The following is a 24,793-nucleotide window of genomic DNA, read 5'->3' on the forward strand; positions in this document are numbered from 1 at the left end:
AAAAGGAAAAACTGACATTTTAGCCTCCCTCCAATGTGATCAGGTTATACTGTGATCACGTTTTTCCTGTTTCACTCATCCTGAATTACAAACAGAGTCATTACTTTGACTATGTAGCCTATTTGTTATGCTGAAGTACCAATGCTTTCTTCATTTGGCTTAAGTTAACTGTTACTGCGAGGGAACACCCATAACAAGACTGCACCCACACACAATTCAGAGTAACGGAAGTTCAATAATTGAGGACTGTCCATATTGAATTCTGATGTGCAAATATGGGATTATTCAGGGGCAAATTTTCAAAAGCATGTCCCCATGCAAAAAAAAAACAAAAAAAAAACAAAAAAAAAAACTATGGAAGGGTGCGAGTGGGTGCAATTAATGCAGTTGTGCATATGTAGAGCTAATTCTTTATCCACTGGGTGTAATGAGCTGATTTTAATGAATAATCGTAGGGAGGAAGTGTGAAACTGCAGGATTTTTGCACATTTTTTTTGCAAGAAGAGCTAGGTCTTCATTTTTAAAAGCTGTCCCTTAAGAGTGGGATTTTCAAAAGGAGTCTAAGAGAGTGACTTGCCCACCTTTCATTGAAAGTCAATGCCACTGTGGTACCAAAATCCCAGCCTAGATTTTTAGTTCCAGATTTTCAAAGATGGTCATCCTTGCTTCATCTACAAGCATTCCAGGCAACCACCTATAGTGCTGCCACTCCAGGACCTAGGAAAGGAGGATTCATTTCTTCCTCCCCTGAAGAACTTCCCAGTTTACAGTTTGACTGCTTGGGTTGTGTGCTAGGGACAGGCTTTGCTCCTACGTGTATGCCTAAGAAAATGCACATCAAATACTACAAGAGTATTCGTCATTGCGCTAGTCAGTATTATTAACATCTCCTTTTCAGAATCAGTAAAATTAACACTCAAAATATAAAACAAATACAAACAGAATATAAAACAGGATGGATAAAAATGCCCAATACACCTGATGCCATACTAGTATTAGATGCATACAATTGCATTAAGATAGTATTGTTACTTTTGTTATCTAGTGCATTGGGTGTCTTTTCAATAATGAGGCTTTATTCCCTTTGCTTCTGGGCTTATCCAATTCCCACTGACTTCAGGGGAAGTTGGATAAGACCCTCTATTTATATGCCATCTAGTAACATTTCAGTCACACCACTTTCATTTAACTAAAGACAACAAACAATAAATAAAGCCAGTATGCCAGGGTAGCACTGGAAGTGCTTCTTGAATGTTGACTATGTTTTATCATCTTACACAAATAAAGCACTGGCATGAAAGATGATGTCCCTGGCAAAAAAAAAAAAAAAAAAAAAAAAGACAGAAAAAAAAGTTGCTTTAGCTTTCAAATTTCAATAAACTCATGGGGCCTAATTCAAACCTCATAATGTACAAAGGCGCGCACACACGGCCATGAAAGGAGGGGAATCACATAGAGAGTGTGGGGTAGCTGCTATTTATGTAAGGATGGGGGCAGGTATGATTGCAGAGACCAAAGGTCACCCTCCAATTTGGAAGATTGTGCTCCAGGCAGCTGGGTGCAGAGCAGACTGGCAGGCTGCAGTTTATAGCAGGCTCTCAGTGCTGTTTTGTAATGTTTAAACAGAAATAATTTAAATGATTAAACACAAGCCCTTCATGCCCTAATAAGACTGCCACGGCCACCACCACACACAGTGGCTTTTCTACCCTGCCCCCAAAAGCTGCAGAGCTCACATTCTGCAAGTCCTCTATATCGGGAGCTGGAGAGACTGAGTGAGAGAGTTGGGTCAGGACATTTTAGCTGTTTCCTCCTATAAATCAGCCAAAGGTGGTTCTGTGACTACTTGGAACAAAATCATCTACTCCTATTCCAGTTAGTTTATTGTTTCATTCAAAGCTCCAGAAAGAACCTGGTACTATACTTTCTTTTCTAAAACACACTGCTCTCTTTCCTTACCAATATATTATTTCCTGCTACAACTGATGTTGCTATAGCCTCCAGTGGCTAGAGAGAGTTAACACCAGTGACATGATGCTAAGTGCTATGATTTTCATTCTGGCACTTAGTGAATTTTAACCAGTCATTTTAGTTACTATGCAGATAGAATCCATTTTAGTAGTTAGCAGCAGTAATGGTTTCATCTTTAAAAAAATGTAGAGGTGCTGTCTTCACCTTACAAGATGCCCATCACCTACACATAGCAAGGAAGGGCAGTGGTTTCCATGTTATAGTCCCACCATGGAACAGCGAAGTGTGTATAAGGCAGCAGTGGAGGGAAAAAGAAAAGAAGAGGGTGGAAAGAGAAGACAAAGCGAAGCTACTCTTAATGGTCACAATCCAGTCATCCAGCCATGAACTTTCTATGAGTATGGCCCTACCAAATTCACAGCCATGAAAAACACACCATGGACCATGAAATCTGGTCTCCCCCCGGTGAAATCTGGTCTTGTGTGCTTTTACCCTATACTATACAGATTTCATGGGGTGTCCTGACCCAAAAGGCATTTTCAGGGGGGTCACGGTATTGCCACCCTTACCTCTGCGCTGCCTTCAGATCTGGGCAGATGGAGAATGGAGGCTGGGCGCCCAGCTCTGAAGGAGGTGCCCCACCAGCAGCAGCACAGAAGTAAGGGTGACAACACTATACCATTCCACCCTTACTTCTGTGCTGCTACTGGTGGCAGCTCTGCCTTCAGAGCTGGGCAGATGGCCTGCAGCCACTGCTTTTCAGCTGCCCTGCACCGCTGCCAGCAGCAGCAGCGCAGAAGTAAGGGTAATAGTACTGCAACCCCTCTGCAACTCCTTTTTGGGTCAGGACCCCTACAGTGACAATACATGAAATTTCAGATTTAAAAAATCCTACGACCATGAAATTGACCAAAATGGACCGTGAATTTGGTAGGGCCACATCTATGAGGCAACAGTAGAGAGAGAAAGACAGACATGCATATAAGGGAAAAAAGAGGGCATATGCATATGCAAAATATGCAAGAGGGCAGAGTAAAGAGCCCAATGATAAGATAAATCATCTGTTTGGGAGTTAAGATTCTGAGGGAAAGAAGTCATCACAGGAGAAAAAGGAAGAGGAATGAGGCAATAGTAATTGCATGAGCGAGCACATTTCTTCTTGCATAAGGACAGGTTTCAGAGTATCTACCAATGTGATATATGCCATGTGCCAGCAATGCCCCTCTGCCATATACATTGGTCAAACTGGACAGTTTCTACGTAAAAGAATAAATGGACACAAATCAGACGTCAAGAATTATAACTTTCAAAAACCAGTTGGAGAACACTTCAATCTCTCCGGTCACTCCATTACAGACCTCAGAGTGGCTATCCTTCAACAAAAAAAAACTTCAAAAACAGACTCCAACGAGAGACTGCTGAATTGGAATTAATTTGCAAACTGGATACAATTAACTTAGGCTTGAATAGAGACTGGGAGTGGATGGGTCATTACACAAAGTAAAACTATTTCCCCATGTTATTTCTCCCCCCCTCCATTCCTCAGACGGTTCTTGTTAACTGCTGGAAATGGCCCACCTTGATTATCACCATAAAAGGTTTTCCTCCCGCCCCTCCCCCACTTCCTGCTAGTAATAGCTCATCTTAAGTGATCACTCTCCTTACAGTGTGTATGATAAAATCCATTGTTTCACGTTCTCTGTGTGTGTATATAAATCTCCTCACTGTATTTTCCACTGAATGCATCCGATGAAGTGAGCTGTAGCTCACGAAAGCTTATGCTCAGATAAATTTGTTAGTCTCTAAGGTGCCACAAGTACTCCTTTCTTCTTGCACATTTCTTCTGTAACTGAACTCCCTAAAGGTATCTACATAGACAGCAAGTTGCCTCTTGCTTCTGTGACCATCATTTCAAATGGTCAGAGGTCATCCCTTTAGCAGCCATTCATAACAAGGTAACAGTCTCCAGCACTGAACTATTTATTAGATGGGGCCTTCCCCAGGTGGTCCTAAGATTTCAGTTGATCAGGTCCCAGGGGTTCAGGGGAACCTCATTGTTTGGTGGGATAGCAACAAAGAAATCAGCATCCTTCCTTTCTATAGAATGTGAGGTAGAAAATAAAAGCTCAACAACAAATCCTTGAAAAAGGCATGCTCAGAGCTACCTGGTGAAAAAGACAATGTACAACCCAAGATAAAGGCTGTCTCAAATACTGTGAAAAAGCTGCAGTGTCTCAACGGGCTGGCCACGTTACAAGAACTAGAGAAACTGGATTCTATTTGTGATAAAACGGAGCGCAATGGACTTCAATGGTAGGGACAATAGTAACCAACACCAGAAAAGTTGTTGTTCGAAGCCTTTGCAGCACTGATAAAATATCACCTTTGTCCCAAGACAGGGATGGTCAGGTGCACTCACGTTTCATAGGCAGCTCTTCATTTTGCAGTGAACAGAAAAAGGTTATGATGATGCCAAAAAGAGTAATACAGGAACCTGCAGTATCCTTGTGGCAGAACAGAGCTTCGTTTTAATCTACCTGGAAATTCAGTAACTGGAAAATTACAGAAAATTTAACCGATACTATAAGATACTACAAGAAAATATTAGCTTCTACAGATTTTTTTTTTAATCAGTATTTGCAAACTTGGAACAGCAGGTAGAAGCTCCCCTTTATTTATATACCTGAGAAGTTCGTGTCTTATTTTTAGGGGAAGCATCTGGTTTGGAAACATTGCTGGAAAGGGCATGTGAACAAGGACTGTCAGTACTGGGAAGCTAATCTGTAAAGTGAGTAAAGGAGAAAGTGGAAATTCTGAGTCACTGGCACATTAGTTTGCATTTGGAACCCACGCTAGTGCCAGAATGCAGGCTATAGCCTTTGCCAAGAGCTAAATTCTGCCACACATTAAGCTGCAGTTTAATGTTTATTGATAATACTATAATGTCACTTCAGTAACACACTGTCTGCAGCAAACTAACACAGACCCTCCAAACGGAAATACAAAAGAACATACCGCCTGCGCCAACAAGGCTCCTCAGTTAGAAATCAGTCTGATGGCAGAAACCACTCAATCATTTAGATTTACTAAAATTGTTTTCTTCACTGTGTTATGACAATTTCTAGAACAGTTGGAGAGACCATGCAATATGCTGAAACTATGTTGGAAGCCATGTTTAAAGCTAGACGTACTCTGGTTCTCTTTTCATTTTAGAGGTATATGATGAGAATCAAACAGGCCTTCCATTATTGTTTGCTGAGCAACTGGATCCAACCTTGAGAGGTACTGTAATCTGCTATTGTGTTATAGCATGGAGAACAGCTGAACGCCCTCCCTCCTCCTCAGCACAATCTGGTAAATTCACACAAGTGAACAGTTTCCAGTTTTATCTCCTCACTAGAACAGATACTGGTTGAGAAAGTAAAACCTTTACCTACTAGGTCAAAAAATGGATAGCACAAAAATCTGGCAAACCTATTTGAGGGGGAGGGTGGAAATCAACAGACTGGAAATCTGGTAGGAAACCCCTCAAACCTTCCTAAATCTGAACACAGACATTTTTATTCTTCAACAAAATCTCCTGTCTTATTCTTACTTATTTTTATTGAATTGTATTGTTATTTAAAAAGGTCCCAAAATAGAAAATACTGGAAAATGCTAGCCACAGAAAAGATATGGCATTGAAAATGCAAGCTTCCCTATGCTGCTCTGGTCAATAAGCTTTGACTCTGGTCTACCTGTAGGAGTGATGGGATCATTTAGTCTCCACGCCAATTCGATATATGACTCCGCAGAACACCAGCAAGTGTGCCAATTAGCAGAACAAGCATAAATAGATTTTTTTGGGGTGTGTGTGTGTGTGATATGGACATATCTTGTAGGAACTGAGTTGAAACTATCAACTGCTTTCATATAGGACAAATTAATGTCACAGTTTCTTTAGTATAAGGGCGACTGGGTTGTTTTGATGTAATGTATTGTTACTGTCATCTAATATAGCTGAACTTTATAGATGAAGTGGACACCAAATACTCATTACTCAAGTACTCACAAGGTTTACCCCTATGCACCAGCACCTAGAATAGCTGCACAATGACAACTTTCCCATAAACATGAGGGTTTCATGATAGAATATTAAGCTTCTCTGAGGCAGCCTACAGCACATCATCCCTGGATATGAAGTTTTCAAAGGCAGTGCTTAAAGAAGGAGGGCAGAAAAGAGCCTTGTTTCACAATGGCTAAGTAAAGTAGTGGATACATGGGCAGTAAAACAGATGTCTTAACAAATGAGCTTTTAAAAGCTGTGGAAAATGCATCCACATACATGTACATATTTGCACAGAGACAACTCACTCTTTATGGGCCCATTTGGTATGATTGAATAATTAGTCTAATACACGTCAGCAGTGGCGTCATTGCTGAAGCCCAACACTGCTTTTTGGTCTATAAAAAAGGAACAAATTGTATTATAAGGAAACTAACAATGTTATTTGCACTGCAATCACTATTAAGTTCCAAAGATACAGCTACTGAAAAACAATAAGCAGGACTAACTTTTTTAATGCTGGCTTTGAAGTGAAGTAGATTGACAGGAAGGTTCTTTTGTGCTCCCAGACCTAAGCTAATTGCAAACCAGAACTTGTGAATCAGTAAACATCATGAAAGCAGGAGATCTATTCCATGAAAATGACTGAGTCAATACTTTTATGCAGCTTCCATTGTAAATCAAAACAGCAGTTGGCATACATTTTCAGCACAGAGTGTCACAAGAGACCACATTTAAAAACCTACTCAGTGTTTTGTTCCCTGCTACAGAAGGTGCTGCAAGTGGGCAGCATGTATAGCCTCTGGTAGGCTGGATCTTGATTCAGTTACTCATCTAACCAAAAAACCTCCAGCTGGGTGGTAATGACTGGGTACAGCTGGAGAGAATATAATCCTTTCTACAGAAGCCAGTCAGAGTGAGTTCTTAAATCACTCGCTCATTGAGTTTAGATGAAGGAACCAGTCTATCACATGATGGGAGACTCTGGTTACAAGAAGCCCTCTTCTCCTTCGCTAGTTTATACTCTGGCTGTAAGAGGCCATTAGATATGGACCAGCCTTTTAAATCCCAAAATTATTGTTTGTCTCTTGTACCTAACTGGTCTTACCCAACTGGTCACATCTTTCATTACATTAAAAGACCTTCCAAAGCTACTGAGCTATAATTTTTACATAAAAACTTTTGCTGGTAGTTTTTGCAGCCTTGGTAGTTTATTACTTGTTATTGAGGATCTCTAGTTAGAATAGATGACTTATAACAAAGCATAAACTGTCAGTTTTTGTCACAGATGTTGGATCCTTATTTGATATCTTTAGCTATTGTTGATTCATCTATTTGCCTCCTAGTATCTACATGGGCAGATAGTCTACCAAATATTTCTTTTGGGAACCAGAAAATTCTTCTTACTCAATTAGGGATTTGTTTTTTTGCTGTTCATTCACTGAGAGATTTAATAGTACAAAGTATGCAGAAGTTGTAACAAAACCTAAAATATTTGCCTCTAGTTTCTAACATCACCATCAAAGATAATATTTTAATGATTTATCAACACAAGGAATAGTTTCATAAAATGAAATATAGAATCATAGAAATGTAGGACTGGAAAGGACTACAAGACGTTATCTAGTCCACCTTCCACCTACCTGAGGTAGGATCAAGTATACCTAAACTATCCCTGATGTTCGTATAACCTGTTCTTAAAAACCACAAGTGACGGGGATTTCACAACCTCCCTTGATAATCTATTCCAGCACTTAACTATCGTTATATTTAGAAAGTTTTTCCTGATTTCTAACCTAACTCTCCTTTGCTGCAGATTAAGCTGGTTACTTCTGGTCCTACTTTCTGTGGCATGGAGAACTATTGATCACCATCCTTTTTGTAACAGCCCTTCAGTTATTTGAAGACTTGTCAGGTTCAACCTCAATCTTCTTCTCTGAAGAATAAAGATGACCAATTTTTTTTTAAACCTTCCCTCATAGGCCAGGTTTTCAAAAATTTTTTTTAATCATTTTTGTTGCTCTCCTCTGGGCTTTCTCCCATTTGTCCACATCTTTTTAAAAGTGTGTTACCCAAATCAACACACAATACTCCAGGGGAGGCCTCACCAGTGCCAAGTAAAATGGAACAATTACCTCCCATGCCTTACCTATGACACTCCTGTTAATACACCCCAGAATTAAATTAGCCTTCTTTGCAACTGCATCACATTGTTAATTCATATTCAATTTGCGATCCACTATAACCCCCAGATCTTTTCTGCAGTACTGCTGCATAGACAATTATTCTCCATTTTGTAGGTGTGCATTTGATTTTTCCTCCTTAAGTGTAGTACTTTGCTGCAATATCATATCAATTTCTGGCTCCACAACAACTGTCCAGCCTATGCTTAGAGCAGGGGTCTCAAATGGAAATGACCATGAGGGCCACATGAGGACTGTGCATTGGCCCGAGGGCCGCATCGCTGACACCCACCCCTCGCTGCCCCCAGCCCCACCCCCACTCCACCCCTTCCATGAGGCCCCGCCTCTTCCCACCCCTTCCCCGCAGTCCCCACCCCAACTCTGCCCCTTCCCAGCCTCCAGGGGGTGTGGCAGGGGCTCAGGGCAGGGAGTTGAGGTGCAGGAGGTGTGCAGGGTATGGCAGGGGGCTCAGGGCAGGGAGTTGGGGTACAGGGTGCAGGTGGGGTGAGGGATGCGGCAGGGCAGTCAGGGTGCGGCAGGGAGCGCAGGAGGTGTGCAGGGTGCGGCAGGGGGCTCAGGGCAGGAAGTTGGGGTGTGGGGTGCAGGAGAGGTTCAGGGTGCAGGCTCTGGCCTGGTGCTGCTTATGCACAGCAGCTCCGGGGTGGCCGTGGTGTGCACCGGGGCCAGGGCAGGCTCCCTGCCTGCCTGCCCTGGCCCTGCTCTGCTCCAGGAAGCAACTGGGACCACGTCCTTGTGGGGGAGCCCCCCCCACAGGGCTCCATGTGCTGCTCTTGCCGCTCTTCCAGGTACCTCCCCTGAGCTCCCATTGGCCGCGGTTCTCTGTTCCCAGCCAATGGGAGCTGCGAGGGGCGGTGCCTGGAAGCAAGAGCAACGCAGAGCCTTCTACCCTCCCCTCTACCCAGGGCCCGCAGGGACATGGTTCCGGCCACTCCAGGGAGAGGTGCAGGGCTTGCTAGCTGTAGTTTGCCCACCCCTGGTCTGGAGGTAGGCAGAGGGGCGGGGGGGGGGGGGCGCGGGGAGCTTGGTGGGCTGCATGAAAGTACCCTGTGGGCCACATGTTTAAGACCCCTGGCTCAGAGGAATAGCTCAGTCTGGCTTTTTCATGTAAATTTCCTTGGTTAGAGTACATTCAGAATTCTTTGCATTCTCTAGGCCTCTAAAAATTGAAAATGATTAGACTTGTTTTAAAAACATGAAATCTCTAATCAAGTTGAGATTAGAGGATATTACTAAGCAATTAGACATAGCAGTTTTTTCCATTACAAATGCGTCTCCTTGGATCCCCTTTGTTAAAAAGAGCCCTGGGTATGCAAGTTATTTAGACAGTTTGTCCAATAACAAGTTAAGGAGCTCTCGGTTTTCAATCTATGCAGTCAGATTACTTAGGTATGTCTACACTGAAAAAAAAAAAAAAAAAGAAAAAAAAGAAAAAAAAACCTGTAGCGGCAAATTTCAGAGCCCAGATCAACTGACTTGGGTTCATGTGGCTTATGTTCTGAGGCTTAAAATAGGAGGGTAGACCTTCCCACTTGGGGTGGAGCCCAGGCTCTGAAACATGGCGAGGGAGGTGGGTCTGAGTGGCAACACATACATTGCTATTTTTAGCCCCATAGCCCAAACCCTGCTAAAGCCCTGAGTCAGTTCACTGGGACTCCGAGACTTGCCAACCGTGGTTCCCTCTCCCCTTCCCCCAGTGGAGACATGCCCTTAGAAGGCTGATGTACTGGCATCAAGAAACATAACCACCTCTGTCCATGCAGCTCTGAGCAGGTGGAAGACCTACCCAATTATTTATTTTGTTGTAATCTGTATTGCCACTTGAGGTCAAAATGGCTTTCCGTGTTTTTGTCCTTTTTCTCTCAGAAAACAGAGTATATTAGGAAATGACATATCTGATCAAAGCGATTGCCCTATTTGCATGATCAGCCAATAAAAGAGGGAAAAGGCAAGTGGCATGGTGCATATATATGGCTTTATGGTCTTTTGACATTTGTATTTATAGGTATTTGAATATTCTAAAATTTTGGATTTAAGTTTTACGGTAATATATTTTGGTTTTGGTGCACTGGTCTCTGGCTAAGTCTCTATTAATAAACTTGACTTGCTAGTAGTACTTTGCACTTGCTTATAGTGAGTTTCAGCTAGCTGATTTCAAACCAATTGAATTCTAATTCTGTCCTCTGAAGTGCTAGCGACCCGTTCCAGCTTGGTGTCACCCACAAATTTTATGAACACTCTCCACTCCATTATCCAATTCATTAATGAAAATACTGAATAGTATTGGATCCAGGACAAACCCCTGCAGAACCCCACTAGGCTGGTCTTCCTAGTTTGACAGCAAACTATTGATAACTACTTTTGAGTAGCTCAGTAGAGCAGTACCATAAACTCACAAGCCAACTAATGCAAGATTTATAGCAAAGAGACAAACATTATTAAACATCCTCTAATGTCTCACTGAGTAAAAGAGTAAGTGTAAATGGTACAGAACTCTCTAAATGAAGAAAAAAATGATTTCTTTTCTGAAAGCCCAAATCAATCATTGGTATCAGCAGTAAACAGTAATTTCAAATCTTGTATCTGAATTAATGAGTGAGTCAATATTCCTTCTGCTATCAAAGTACCTCATGAAACAACCTAGACTTCAATAAAGAAAATTTCAAATTAAATTCCTAGATTGTAAACTCCTCAGGGAAGTGATCATCTTTTGCTATGCATATGTGCAGTGCCTAATTCAAGGAGATATTTGGCTCCTGTAATTAATGTAATACAAATCAAACGGAGGCATTATGAGTTAAGATTACTTAAAATGCATACTTAAAAAGTCTTGTCTACTTAGTATTCAGAGACAAATAACCTTTCTGATAACTGGTCTAGGACCAGTGCAATACTGAGACAGATTTCTGCTCATGTTCCCCCCCGCCCTCAAATTTAGCCACAATATTACATTAAAACTATGCTCAGGTTAGTGATTATATCACTGGACAGAAGGAATTCTATGCTTTCCAATGGCATAAATAATATTATTGGAGTGCATGTAGTTCAGAAAATATTGGACTTTTAAACTATGTCAAAAACTTACATTGGCCTTTTGGTTTAGCAGTGCTTTTCTGATACTGATTCAACTCTGTATACATCAAATCCTGGCTTACAACAGTATAATTTTCAGACCCGCTATCACATTCTCCTCTTTTGTATAATACTTTAGTAGAAGGTTTCCTACTACTGAACCCTGTCACCAATCCCTAGCTTCAGGAGAAACAGGTAACTGATATATTATGGTGACACCATTTGTTTCGTACTGTAGGCATAAAAATCTTTATGCATGGTGCATCAAAATCCAGAAGTGTGTTATTACTGCCGCTGGAAGCCTTTTCTAAAAAAAGAAAGAAAGATAGCACAGCCTTTCAAATGTGCAAAGCTTTGCAGAAAAGATTAAATACTGCCTCAACCAACTTTCCAACCATTCAAACAAATTACTGCCTTCTCTTTTGAATCTTAAATTAGTTACTGAACTGAAACTGACGTGTATCAGTACTGCTCCAAAAAACTATATACAGTAAATGCACAAAATCTATTAATGCAACCCTTAAAATCATCAAAAGCCTGGAAGTGCAAAAATTCAGGTTTCCATAGTGATGTCTACATAACTGCACACCATATAGGTTTTAAGGTACACATTTTATTGTGCAACAGATGAAGCCATGTGTTTAACCAGAAACACACTACTACTAAATATATGTGTAAGCAACAGATTTTACATTGCATTAGAATTTTTTGCATTTAGTTCTCACGTTTTTCTTAAATGGAATGTTTCCCGTGATTAACTCTAGCAATTAAACAGTCCCAATTAATCTTAGCAGATCACACAGAAGTGAATGGGGTAAAAGTGGAATGAGGTCCCATCTCTGCTGTAGGTCTCATTTTGCTGAATACAAGTAATGTTTCAGTCCCCCCCCTTTTTTTTTTTTAAATAAAAAGAAGTGTAGTTAGAAATTTCTTACAATGGAAAGCTATTTTAACTCCCTCCTAGCTTAGAGGAAGGGAGAGGGAGGGAACAAAAACAGTTGAGTAGATTTTTCAAACTCTTCCATCTGCCCTCAAATATATTCATTTTTACAAGAAGTCCAGGCATAAGATATTTCAGACCAAAATATGAATGTTTCAGCAAGTTTTAACAGTATAAAAACAAGGACGAGGATACAATATAAAGTGTTTTGCAACCTGAATTATAGTAATTATCAGTGATGTCTATGTTCTATAGAAACACACTATTAATGTTTCTTTCTGGATACCTTACTTTCTTCAAGCTATGGTATAAAAACTAGAGAGAACATAATAGTCAAAGAAACCATATATAGATGAAATCTTATCTGATAGAAGTGAAGTACATTTTACTGTTTAATGTAACACCCATACAGAACTCACAAGGACAGATTATGCAAAGTCATGCAGTTAAATGAATTCATTACATGTAGCACAAGTCGCAGAAGGAGATGTTGCTTTTTATTTAAAAAGTGGCTTTTTGACGAAAGGTATGCATTTCATTATAAAGTTCTTATGAGATGTATTGATTAGTTACTTTTAAATTAAACCTCACAAACAAATCCTGAAGATATTTCCTTTGTGTTCTCCTTGTTTTAAAATAGAATGCCACAGCCTTTGCCTCTGTATCTTGCAATTTTTATGTAATTTTATGAACTGCTAGTACACAGGCATGACAGAGGAACAGACTGCAAACAAAGACAGTAGGCAGAAGGGGAAGAGAGAACCACAGGAAACAGAGGAAAAGAGCAATAGAGAAAGGTAGGACAGAACAAAATAGTTGGAACAAAGGAGCAGACAGGAGCAATAGGGAGAAGAAAAGAAGCAATTGAAAAAAACACAGCTAAGCGGCAGCAAACAGGAGAGAAATGAAGAAAGACGGAGAAAACCCATCCTACAAACATACCAGCTTGCATCCTTCAGAAAGAAGGTCTAGCCTAAGAAGGTACAGCAAGAAGTAGGAATTTTCTATTAATAGGAAAACTAAAGAGGAGACAACATGCAACATTTCTTCCAGTATTAACATACTTCCATACTACATGAAGTTCTCAGCACATTCTGGTTACAGAAATCCAGTCCTCCTTTACCCCTTTACAATCATAAAATATCCTGCTATATTTGATTTCTGTGCCCCCAAGCTCCCATTTAAAATATTTCAGTAGGTGGCACTGGACTTCCATAAAGACCATGACCTCACTGAGCTCTTTGCAGGTTTAAAAAACAGAGAGTGAGTTCAGGCCCTTTTGCACAATAAGGGCAACAGATACTGCACATGACCATTTTGGATATAATTATTTGTTTTTAAATTTTTGCTGTGTGAAGAAGTTTTAGCACTCTGCTTTAGCAAACAGCTAAACAAATATTGGCAGTCACTCATTTCTGTTACATAAACAATGCACAGGATTACCTACTAGCATATACATTTTCCAAGGTAAGGTTGAACCCTTTCAAATAACAGGACTCGTATGTATGTGATTGACTGTAGTCAAGCATTAAAACAACCACAGCATCAAAAGAAGACCTACTTGAGAAGGAGAAGTCAGTCTTTGAAGACTTCATAATGGGAGAAAATTTATTTCCTTATTAAATTAATATTTGGCACTGCTTATCTGGCAAAACCACTTATCTGAGACCCCCTCTTTTGCCCCAGCCCAAAAAACCCCAAACCATGACAACTGTCATTTGTTGGTGAGGCCCAGCTACCCTGGAAATCCCAATTTCGCCATTCCCACCTGCTTCCTGCTGCAGTTATGGCTTCTTTAATTCTCCTCCAGCTAGTCAAAGTTTGAAGAATGGCATGCTGAAAAGGAGCAGCTCAGTAGTGCTCAGATACAGGTTTTCAGAACGCTACCTATGTCAGGATTTTATGACTGTTTATAGGTCCCTGGCTATTTCACCTCAAATGACAAGCCTCTGCTGGGCCCTAGTGCACTGACTACCATTCAGTTGTGTGTGCTCTAATCTAAAACAGAGCCCAAGAGTCTCAAAACCCCATACTTGCACATGTTTAGAGTAGCAGCCGTGTTAGTTTATATTTGCAAAAAGAAAAGGAGTACCTGTGGCACCTTAGAGACCAACAAATTTATTTGAGCATAAGCTTTCGTGAGCTACAGCTCACTTCATCGGATGCATTCAGTGGAAAATACAGTGGGGAGATTTATATACATAGAGAACATGAAACAATGGGTGTTACCATACACACTGTAACGAGAGTGATCACTTAAGATGGGCTATTACCAGCGGGGGGGGGGGAATGAGGGGGGAACCTTTTGTAGTGATAATCAAGCTGGGCCATTTCCAGCAGTACAGCCACAGCCTTCAGCTTCAGCAAAGCACTTCTGCACATGTTTAACTTTAAGCACACAAGTAATGCCACTGAACCCAGTGGAATCACTGAGGTAGTGAACACCCTCAACACAGACTAAGTTCCTCATTTCCATAGCACATGCATGTGGTTTGAACTCTCTCGAGGGAATGCAGAGTTTCTTTCCTCTAAGAAACTTTTCCCTCCCACTGAAAAACAGTTAAATGCATGGTTGATAAAAACCATTTATGTTTCAATAAATTAAAGCTAATACTCCAAATAAAAATCTGTCAAGCAACATCATGCTGTTCAAAATTAATGATTTGTTTTTCAACAGGCAATTAATGGATTCCATTTTCCCCACTGATGCATGAGCATATTCCTCTAACATTAATGGAAGTCATGTACACACACAGATAGATATAGAACTACTAAGCATACATGCAGTATAAATATTCTTCAGTAAACATAATACAGGGATTCCTGTCTACATATAAGCAGTTTCCTCATTCTATACTTTATGCTAAGAGGCTTCCTAAAATACAGAAAGACAGATTGGAATGATAATAAATAATTTAGCAAAGTAATAGTCTGTTACATATTTAAGGGCTGAAAATGGATCATGTTTGTAAACAAATCTTTCAGTTTTAATGTCAAAGACTGCTTTAGGCTTCCTTTTTATCAAAAGAAAGCTCATGGAGTAATGGCTTTGCAATCAAAGTTTCTCAAATTTAAAACAAAAATCTAATCACCAAAATATCAAATTATTGATATAAAGTATCAATTTAATTTAATCTTCCCCCCCCCCCCAAGGATTGAGGATTTCCAAATGTACCATAAAGGTGTAGGCAAAATGTAAAAACATGCTTTATGCTGCAGCACTTTATGTCCAAAGAAAAAGAGAGCAGCAATGGTGAGAAGGGATTGGTATATTTGCATTATCTGTCTCTGCACATATGCAGAGACCAGGGCTGAGGACGCCACAGAAGTGTCCAGAATCATCCAAAAGAGTATGGTATAGAGTTGCGACCTTTGAGATGCAAAAAACCAGGACATCCAGGGAGATCCTGAGCCCATAAAACTAGACAGCTGTCAATGTGTTCTGAGCATCCTTACAGATCTCCTGGGGCAGCTACTTCAAGCAATGGACGATCCTGGGGAAACTTGGACATGCGGCAACCCTCGTGCATTAGCCGTTATTGAGCATGATCAGCGGGTTTCTTTAAACCAAATAGAAACCATCATGGGCAAAATGTTGTCTGTCTTACATACTTTGCTTGAGGGCTGAGCCAGAGCTTAGGGGGAAATATAATAGTAACTAAAAGCCCTAGGGGACTTTGGCTGAAGAAAATCATGTAAGGCTGGGAGGTGTGCTAGGTATTAGGCCTGGGTCATCAGAACCTGTGGCACTGCGGCTACAGAGCAAGATCTTCCATTCTGAAGCACAAGCTGAGGAGAGGCAGTCATCTAGTAATAACTAGAGGAAGAACTGCTAGCTAGAAGGATCCACTGACTAGACTTCTGTTTTGCTGACAAGCCAGAAGTATTTGATTCTAGAGAGACTCTTCCAGTCCTATTCCAATTCTATAGGATACTGGTGCTATGCATTACATTATAGGCCACAGTAAAGACAGAGACAATAATTGCTGAAGATGAACCAGGGGGGAAAACGAACAAGTTTATATCAGTGCACTAAAATACAGCGTAGAAGTTATGCTAAAATCCTACATTTTTAATAGCATCACAAAGTTTGTGAATGTCTGTATAGGAAGATATAATTTTTAAATAAAGGCTATTAGATAATAAATCTTTCAGAGTGTATTTATATTTAATGAAAACAAAAAAAATACTTTAAATGATTGTTTACTAAGCAAATTGTGTGGTACCACTGGATTAAAAACAAAGGCACTATCTGCTTTCGTAAAAGAAGGTTGATCTTGTTAGGGTGCTAAAGTAGCACTCGGAATCCTGGGCTCTGGCGCAGATTTCCTGGGAAAACCAGTAGGGCTGAAGTTTCTAACCCCAACTAGCCATTGATTTCATTGCACGGTTGAATTCCCATAATATGTACGCAAAAGGAGAATGAATTAAAGAAGCCTGTGTCCAAAGTCACAAGGAAGAAAGGAGCTGAAGGCTTCCAGGACTCTCTCAAGTCAAGAGACACAGAAAGGTGGAATAGTACATATGGTAGGGATCCTGGGACCAGCACATGGCTGGTGTTTCTTGCACAACCACGTGAGCCTCAGTGCTTTTGCTTTCATAACCCCCCAAAACTATGCATTTCACTGCAAAAGGTTTGGACAAGCATAGTCCAGAAATGACTCAGTCCTATCAGTCTCCACATACATGTAGAAGCAGGCAGACAAGTATACTTCTAGAAATGAAAGATGTTACTATGGCCAGAAAAAGATACACACTTGATGATGGATTTTACATCATGTGCAAAGATAATACCAAGGCAAACATAAGCACATAGTTACAATGCTTAGTTGTGCATTTCTGTACAATCTGTAGCTCCGTATGCATGTACTCAAATTAGGGCTGTCAAGCGATTAAAAAAATGAATTGCAATTAATCACACTGTTAATAATAGAATACAATTTATTTAAATAGTTTTAGATATTTTCTACATTTTCAAATATACTGATTTCAACTACAATACAGAATACAAAGTGCACAGTGATCACTATTTTTTATTACAAATATTTGCACGGTGAAAAACAAAAGAAACAGTATTTTTAATTCACCTAATACAAGTACGGTAGTGCAATCTCTTTATCATGAAAGTTGAACTTACAAATGTAGAATTATGTACAAAAAATAACTTATTTTTGAATACAATATAAAACTTTAGAGCCTACAAGTCCACTCAGTGTAGCTGGTGTTGCAAGATATTTACGTGCCAGATGTACTAAAGATTCATATGTCCCTTCATGGTTCAACCACCGTTCCAGAGGACATGCGCCCACACTGACGACTGGTTCTGCTCAATAACAATCCAAAGCAGTGTGGACTGACGCATGTTCATTTTCATCATCTGAGTCAGATGCCACCAGTAGAAGGTTGATTTTCTTTTTTGGTAGTTCGGGTTCTGTAGTTTCTGCATCAGAGTGCTGCTCTTTTAAGAATTCTCAAAACACGCTCCACACCTCGTCCCTCTCAGATTTTGGAAGGAACTTCAGATGCTAAAACTTTGGGTCGAGTGCTGTAGCTATGTTTAGAAATCTCACATTGGTACCTTTTGTGTTTTGTCAAATCTGCAGTGAAAGTGTTCTTAAAATGAACAGATGCTGGGTCATGATAAGAGACTGCTATAACATGAAATATATGGCAGAATGTGGGTAAAACAGAGTAGGAGACATACAATACTCTCCCAAGGAGTTCAGTCACAAATTTAATTAATGCCTTTTTTTTTTCTTCCAATGAGCATCATCAGCATGGAAGCATGACCTCTGGAATGGTGGTCGAAGCATGAAGGGGCATACGAATGTTTAGCATATCTGGCATGTAAATACCTTGCAATGCCGGCTACAAAAGTGCCATGCAAATGCCTGTTCTCACTTTCAGGTGACGTTGTAAATAAGAAGCGGGAGCAATATCTTCTAAAAACGTAAACAAACTTGTTTGTCTGAGCGATTGGCTGAACAAGAAGGAGGACTGAGTGGACTTGTAGGCTCTAAAGTTTCATATTGTTTTGTTTTTGAGTGCAGTTATGTAAAAACAAAAAACTACATTTGTAAGTTGCACTTATACAATAAAGAGATTGCACTACAGTACTTGTATGAGGTTAACTGAAAAATACGATTTCTTTTGTTTATCATTTTTACAGTGCAAATATTTGTAGTAAAAATATAAAGTGAGCACAGTCAACTTTATATTCTATGTTGTAATTGAAATTAACATTTTAAAATGTAGAAAAACATCCAAAATATTTAATAAATTTCAATTGCTATTCTATTGTTTAACAGTGTGATTAAAACTGCGATTAATCGCGATTAATTTGTTTGAGTTAATCAACTGCGATTAATCAGCAGCCCTAACTCAAATCCCTTAATTATTCATTACTGTATTTAACCCCTCCCCAATCTTAATGCAGGTTGTTCCAAGTTGTGGGGAGGGCAGAGTAATGAAGTCTGCACTTTTATTAGGAATTTTCAGCAGCAGGAGATACTGAAAGTTCAGATAGTGCGTTTAGCTGTTAAAGATAAACTCAGAACACATGCAATCTCACATGTGGCCTTCTGATCATTTATAAAATACATTGTAGGGAAATTATTTAAGTGTTGTGTGCAAAAATGGAACAAAAACATTTAAGTCTTATTCTCTTTGTAAGTCTTAGCAAAGTTTTGAAATAAAGAACAAATCTAATTGGTTCTTGGAGTAGGTGAGTGTGGTAATTTTTTGTCTGCACGCATCAACCTGAAGGTAACTGCTGGTGAATGTGTCTTAAATGCAGGTTCTAAACATATAACCAGCAGACAATAAACCTATTTATTCTTTATTCATGTTCAAGAAAAAGCTAGCAACTGAAAATTCCAAAATAGTTCAACCAAAATTTTGTTTCGGCCAAATGAAACATTTTGTTCAACCTAGGCTAGATTCATACAATAGTCAAAGGAAGAGGAGGAAGCACCTCCCTTTTAGCATTCAGCTCAGTAGTTATGGCACTCACTTGGGATGTGACACACTCCAGTTCAACTCCCCCCTCTGCCTGATGTGTAGGAGGGAGCTGAACATAGGTCCCTCACCTCCCAGGGGAATGCCGTAACTACTGGTCATTGGGGTAGTCAGGGATGGGAATCTCATTCTCTCCTGTTGAAGCTTTTCATATCTGTATAAATAATTAGTCACTGAGGCAGGAAGGCTGAAACCTGGGTCTGCCACCTCCCATGTGACCGAAAGCACCCCTGTATTCACACCCGACATATTATTGTAATGGTCTTTGGGCAAAATATACCTTGTGAGGTATCATTTAAAAACTACCACCACAATGGTCATCAATATCCTTCCGTAACGTATGAACAAAATGCGAATTAAGAGTTATGGACAAAGTGAAATTATGACTACACTGTGTTTACCAGGCAAGTCTGGAGTGGGAGTAAACCCATTTTTCAAAGACAAATGACAAGCTGACACCTCTAGCCAGGTGTTATCAAAGTTGATTGACAATCACTTGTCAAGTTGCCATTCTTTGGCCGCAAAGGGGAACAGGAACAAATCAATCTGCATTTTAGCAAACAACAATATGGAACCTCTTTCACCATGAGTCTCCAGGTCTCCTTGCAAACAGCAGGAATGAACTTTATTTAGGGATAACCCCCAGGAAAATGCATTTCAAAGGATGACTGGACTATAAAAGTGAGGGGCAAACACACCCCAGGTTCTCGCTCTTTATTACCTAAGACAAAGGAACCAGCCCTTTGACTTTGAGGGGATATTTTGACCTGAGAATTTGGTCAGTCCTGTTGCTGGAAACATATGTTAAGGATTTCACCTTTAATCATATATAGCTTGATAAGTTTTTGCTACTGGGAAGCATTTTATCTTTATTATTCTGGTAACTATTGCAGATTTTAATACTTATATTGATACTCATTTAAAACCTCCCTCTTTGTACTTAAATAAACTTGTTTTATTTTTAATCTAAACTAATCTGCTGTTGTGTTTAAACTGAACTGTTTGGTACCTCCAGTTAAAGTAGCCAACTGTTGAATATTCACCCTTGACAGGGGTAATAGACCTTTAATATCCAGACTGTCTAGGAAATGGCTGCACAGTGCAGAACACATGTTTTTGGGAAAATTTGGGTCTGAGAGTTTGTTGGGGTCACCCTGCAGGTAGTAACAAAGCTGCTGGAAGCCAGAGTGTGACTGGTGTGTTGCTGACAGGCTGCTGGGGTCAAAGCTGGTAGACCAGGGCTGCAGCTATACACAGACACTCAGGGTGTGACCTGCCTGCTGTTAGGCTGTTTGTGAGTGGCCCTGGTTGGGAGCTACAGCAACAAAGCATTGCAAGGTACTCAAGATTGCAGGGCAGGCACAACCTCTCACTGGTCTGGATTCCTGCATCTTCCACCTCCCATGTCAATGGCCTGACCACTAGTCGACAGAGCCATTCTAATTCTCTTACTGGCCAAATGAATAATTATTTATACAAGTAGAACAAGAGATTGAGAGAGGCCTGCCCAGGATATCCCATAGCCCAGTGGCTAGGGCACTCTCCTGACAGTGAGACTCCCCCAAGTTCGAATCCCTCCTCCACATCAGGCAGATGGAAGAACTGAATGAGGGTCCTCCCACATCCTAATGAATGCCCTAACCACTGGGCTAAAGGTTGACGGGAGATGGAGGCAGCACATGCTCCCCATCCCCATTTTGTGAATGGTGCTGAAGTAGTCCTGTCCCCCACAAAAAATATTGTCCAAAACCATGTGACAAATTCACATCTAATTAACGAATAGTTTTGGGTCAACCAAAACTGCATTTTTGGGGCAAATAAACTGTGTGCCTGACAAATTTTGCCCTCCTCTACACTGGACTATTCAAAGCAGTATACAGTTATAAGACTGCACAAAAACCCTTGTATGAATGTACATATGGACAACTGATGCACTAAATTCTGAATGCCTTATGCAATTTTTACTCCTGCAGAGCCTTTTATTTATGGTAGTAAATATGATTTATGTGGCAAGTTAAATTTATGGGATTGATGAAGCAAAAAAGTGGTAAAAAAGTGATTAAAATGCTTCCCTCCCCCCTTGCAGATTTACAGAAGAAACTTGCAAACATTTCATATATGTGAGGAAGAGTAATTACATAAGGAAGGAAAGAAAGCAGAGCATCAAATACAAGCAAAATGAAGAGCTAATTCCTTTTCATTCTATGCAAGCATGTATGACATTCAGAGAATCACAAACAAGCCTATGCCGACCACAATAATGTAACAAGGAAATCATATGGAAAACAGATATTACTTTTAAAACTTATTTGTAAAGAGTCATTGTATGTTGTAAGAAATATTCATAAAAAGGTGCTTTTATTCTCTTCTTGTAATGTTTAAATAAGGAATACAACCCCACAAAGGCCTTAAAATAATGATTACATGTGACATAGCAAATGTGTCCTCAGCTGAAAATTGCAATTACTCTCCCACTAGTTTTCTATACCCTTTCTACCTATTTTTAGGCATAAGCAATTTCTGAGCATGCAAATAATTTATGCACACAAATTTGTGTTTCCTGAGACTGTACTGCAAATGCAAATTGTTTGCTTAAGTTTACATAATAAATTAGATCTGCAAGACAAGTCTGTGTTGATATGACTCACTGAAAAAAAAAATTATATATATAAATGCAACCTCCATGGAAATAAGTAGACAAATCTGACCAAACAGCCTAGAACAGTTGAACTACCAAAGAATATATGAGCTTCTTAATTACCTACAGCAACAATTTCTACTAAACACAATAAAAACTTAAAACCTACAATTAAATAGTGTTAAATTTAAAAAAAAATTTCTGCTCTCGGCTACATAAAATATCAATATGTGGAATGTTCATTGAAAACATTTTCACTATTAACAATCTTGAAAATGTTCTCAACATTTTTGTTAATATCATCTTACTATTAAGTTTGTGAATATGTTCATTTGGCATATGTGTACAAAAGCTTAAAGAGCCTGTTGGGTTTGTTTAGGATTTAATATTAAACTAATCATTACAAAATCCAAGAATAGATATATTTACAGTGAATATTTACATATAAATAGAAATGAAAATAGTTTTTAGTTTGGAATGTTACATTCACCTGTAATATCACAACCCTAACATTGTAATAGTTGTGCTAGTGCATTGGACTCAGAAAGCGAAATAGATTAGCAACTCACTGTAGTAACAAACGTGAAGCTATTTGTTTTCACTGCCAAGCATAGGTGCTGACTCTGTGGGTGCTCCGGGGCTGGAGCACCCACAGGGAAAAATTAGTGGGTGATCTGCACTCACCAGCAGCCAAGCTCTCCTCCCTGCCCCACCTCACTTCCTCCTCCACCTCCTCCTCTGAGCGCACCATGTCCCCACTCCTCTGACTACCTTCCAGCGCTTCCCAACGCCAAACAGCTGTTTGGTGGCGCTTAGCACTTTCCAGGAGGGAGTGGGGAGGAGCAGGGACGCAGCATGCTCAGGGGAGGAGACACAGAAGAGGCGGGGACTTGGGGTAAGGGGGTGGAATGGGAGCGGGGACTTTGGGGAAGGAGTGGAATGGGGGCAGGGCGAGGGTGGTGCAGGGGCGGAGGTAGAGTCAAGCACCCACCGGGAACAGTGGAAGTCAGTGCCTATGCTGCCAAGCTGAGTGAAATACAGGTAGTCAAGAAAGAGCATGAATGGGTAAATATGTATTAAATCTGAAAGAATTTTTAAAATCTAACAACTTAAAGGTATTAGTAGTAGAAAAAGGCAGGCACCCAAAATATATATTTTAACCTAATAAAACATTGTACTGTTACAAACACTAACCTCTTTATATGCAGAGCATAGCTACATTACATTTATATTTGATAAAATTTATTATGGTTGTTTGTCATATACCAATATGAATCTTTTCATGATGAAGAGGACTTCAAATCTTCATCATGAAATTTTTCATGATGGTATATGGCAAAGATGAATAAGATGATGACTTAAAAAAAAAAAAAAAAAAACAACCCCAACCCAAAATATCCACCATAGCTAGTCCGAAGCCCAGTTGAAATAGAAAAGTTGGTATCGGATTGGCGGCTGGACATGAAAACTCACCATAAACTGACACTACGAGTCCTCAGACGAATCAAGAAAATGAGGGGGTATTCTAGAAACAATGCACAGTTCCCTTTGAGTGCTGAGGATAGAGAGGCCTTTTGATGGAGTTAACACAAGGAAGAAGATGGCAACTTCAAATGAAAGGGCAAATTCTCTCCACTATACCATGAAAACACAAAGGCTGAAGACAGAAGTTTTCTTCTCCAATTGTGACTCCTGTACAAATTCCTCAAGAGGTGCTGCTCCATGTGTTTTCTACAAGCAGGGGAACGGAGGCATTTTCCAGCCCAGCTCTTTGGGTCAAAGTGTCTGTGTGCACAAACCCAGTAATCCACAAAAACACAGACATGCTATTCCAACATGCAGATACCTACATGAATCACAGAAATGCAGGACCACTGCAGTTGAAATATGGGCACACAGTAATACTACTTTGTAGCACATATGCCTGTTTGGAGGGCATTTTTACAAGGAGGCAGAATGTGGCCCAAAGTGGTCCGATAAGAAAATAGACTAATGATCCTAATATATATCCATCATAAATCGTGCAAATAGATTATTTTCCAAGCAAGAACGTGTAAAATATCTCCCTGGGTTAAGGTATTTTCCTACATATAGGATATCAGTAACATATTTTCAGTAACCTAAATTAAACAAACCATTACCTGCTGGAATAAAGCAGATTTCCATCATGTTGATACTGTTCATCTCCATACAAAGAAGAAGAAGAAATAGTAGTTGCTAAGGAAGCTGCTTCAAATAGAGATGGAGTGCTTGGCACTAAATCCGGACGGTGCCGGGAACCTAATACTGCATAGGAGAAAATACACGTTTCACTGTATATTCATTTTTAAAAAACTCATTTCTAATACAACTATCAGGGAAGTTTATGTTACTCCTGGGGAAATTATGCTCCCAAATAATTAAAAATTATGTGCACGATATTTTAAAATTCTGCATATTTTATTGGTCAAAATAACAATCTCAACAGTTTCAATTATTCTGGTAATTTATTTCAAAATACCTGTCAGCAAGTATATCTAACAGTAAGGACAACAAAAAAGATTCAGGAAATGTTTTTTGATAAATAATTTCCTTACTAGACATTAATACAGAACTTTAAGTAATAAATCATTTAAACTCCAAATACAGAAATATATTCCCTGCACCCCTCAGAAGCAATGCAAAGGCTTGGGGGAGCCAGAGGTAATGGAGGAAGTGAGGGAGAATGAAGTAATTGCTCGGAAGGCGCCTGGGAGTGAACCTGGAAGATTGCTGGGTGTGGTAAGTATGGAACAGTTTTTTTTGATGGGGTGCAGGGGGAAGGGATTGTTAGCGAGTTGGGGAGCCTCCCCCATGCAGACCCTGGCTGACCCCAGCCTCTCCCATTCAGTCAGACACATCTGCCCCTGTCCCCATGTGTCCCTGCCCCC

The 24,793-nt window shown here is 40.0% G+C and overlaps 1 protein-coding gene across 6 annotated transcripts in view; it reads right to left on the bottom strand.

The window, feature by feature from the left end:
• Positions 1-24,793, bottom strand: part of PIP5K1B (phosphatidylinositol-4-phosphate 5-kinase type 1 beta) — a 168,648-nt gene that overhangs the window by 19,216 nt on the left and 124,639 nt on the right. For 5 of the 6 annotated variants that reach the window (XM_038403537.2, XM_038403535.2, XM_038403536.2 and 2 more), the window contains one exon: positions 24,026-24,170. In XM_038403537.2, coding sequence (XP_038259465.1) covers positions 24,026-24,170 — 145 coding nt within the window. The remainder of the gene's footprint in view (positions 1-24,025; positions 24,171-24,793) is intronic. The other variant, XM_043515437.1, reaches the window with a different exon arrangement.

This window comes from Dermochelys coriacea, chromosome 5 (assembly GCF_009764565.3).
Source record: "Dermochelys coriacea isolate rDerCor1 chromosome 5, rDerCor1.pri.v4, whole genome shotgun sequence".
NCBI lineage: Eukaryota > Metazoa > Chordata > Testudines > Dermochelyidae > Dermochelys > Dermochelys coriacea.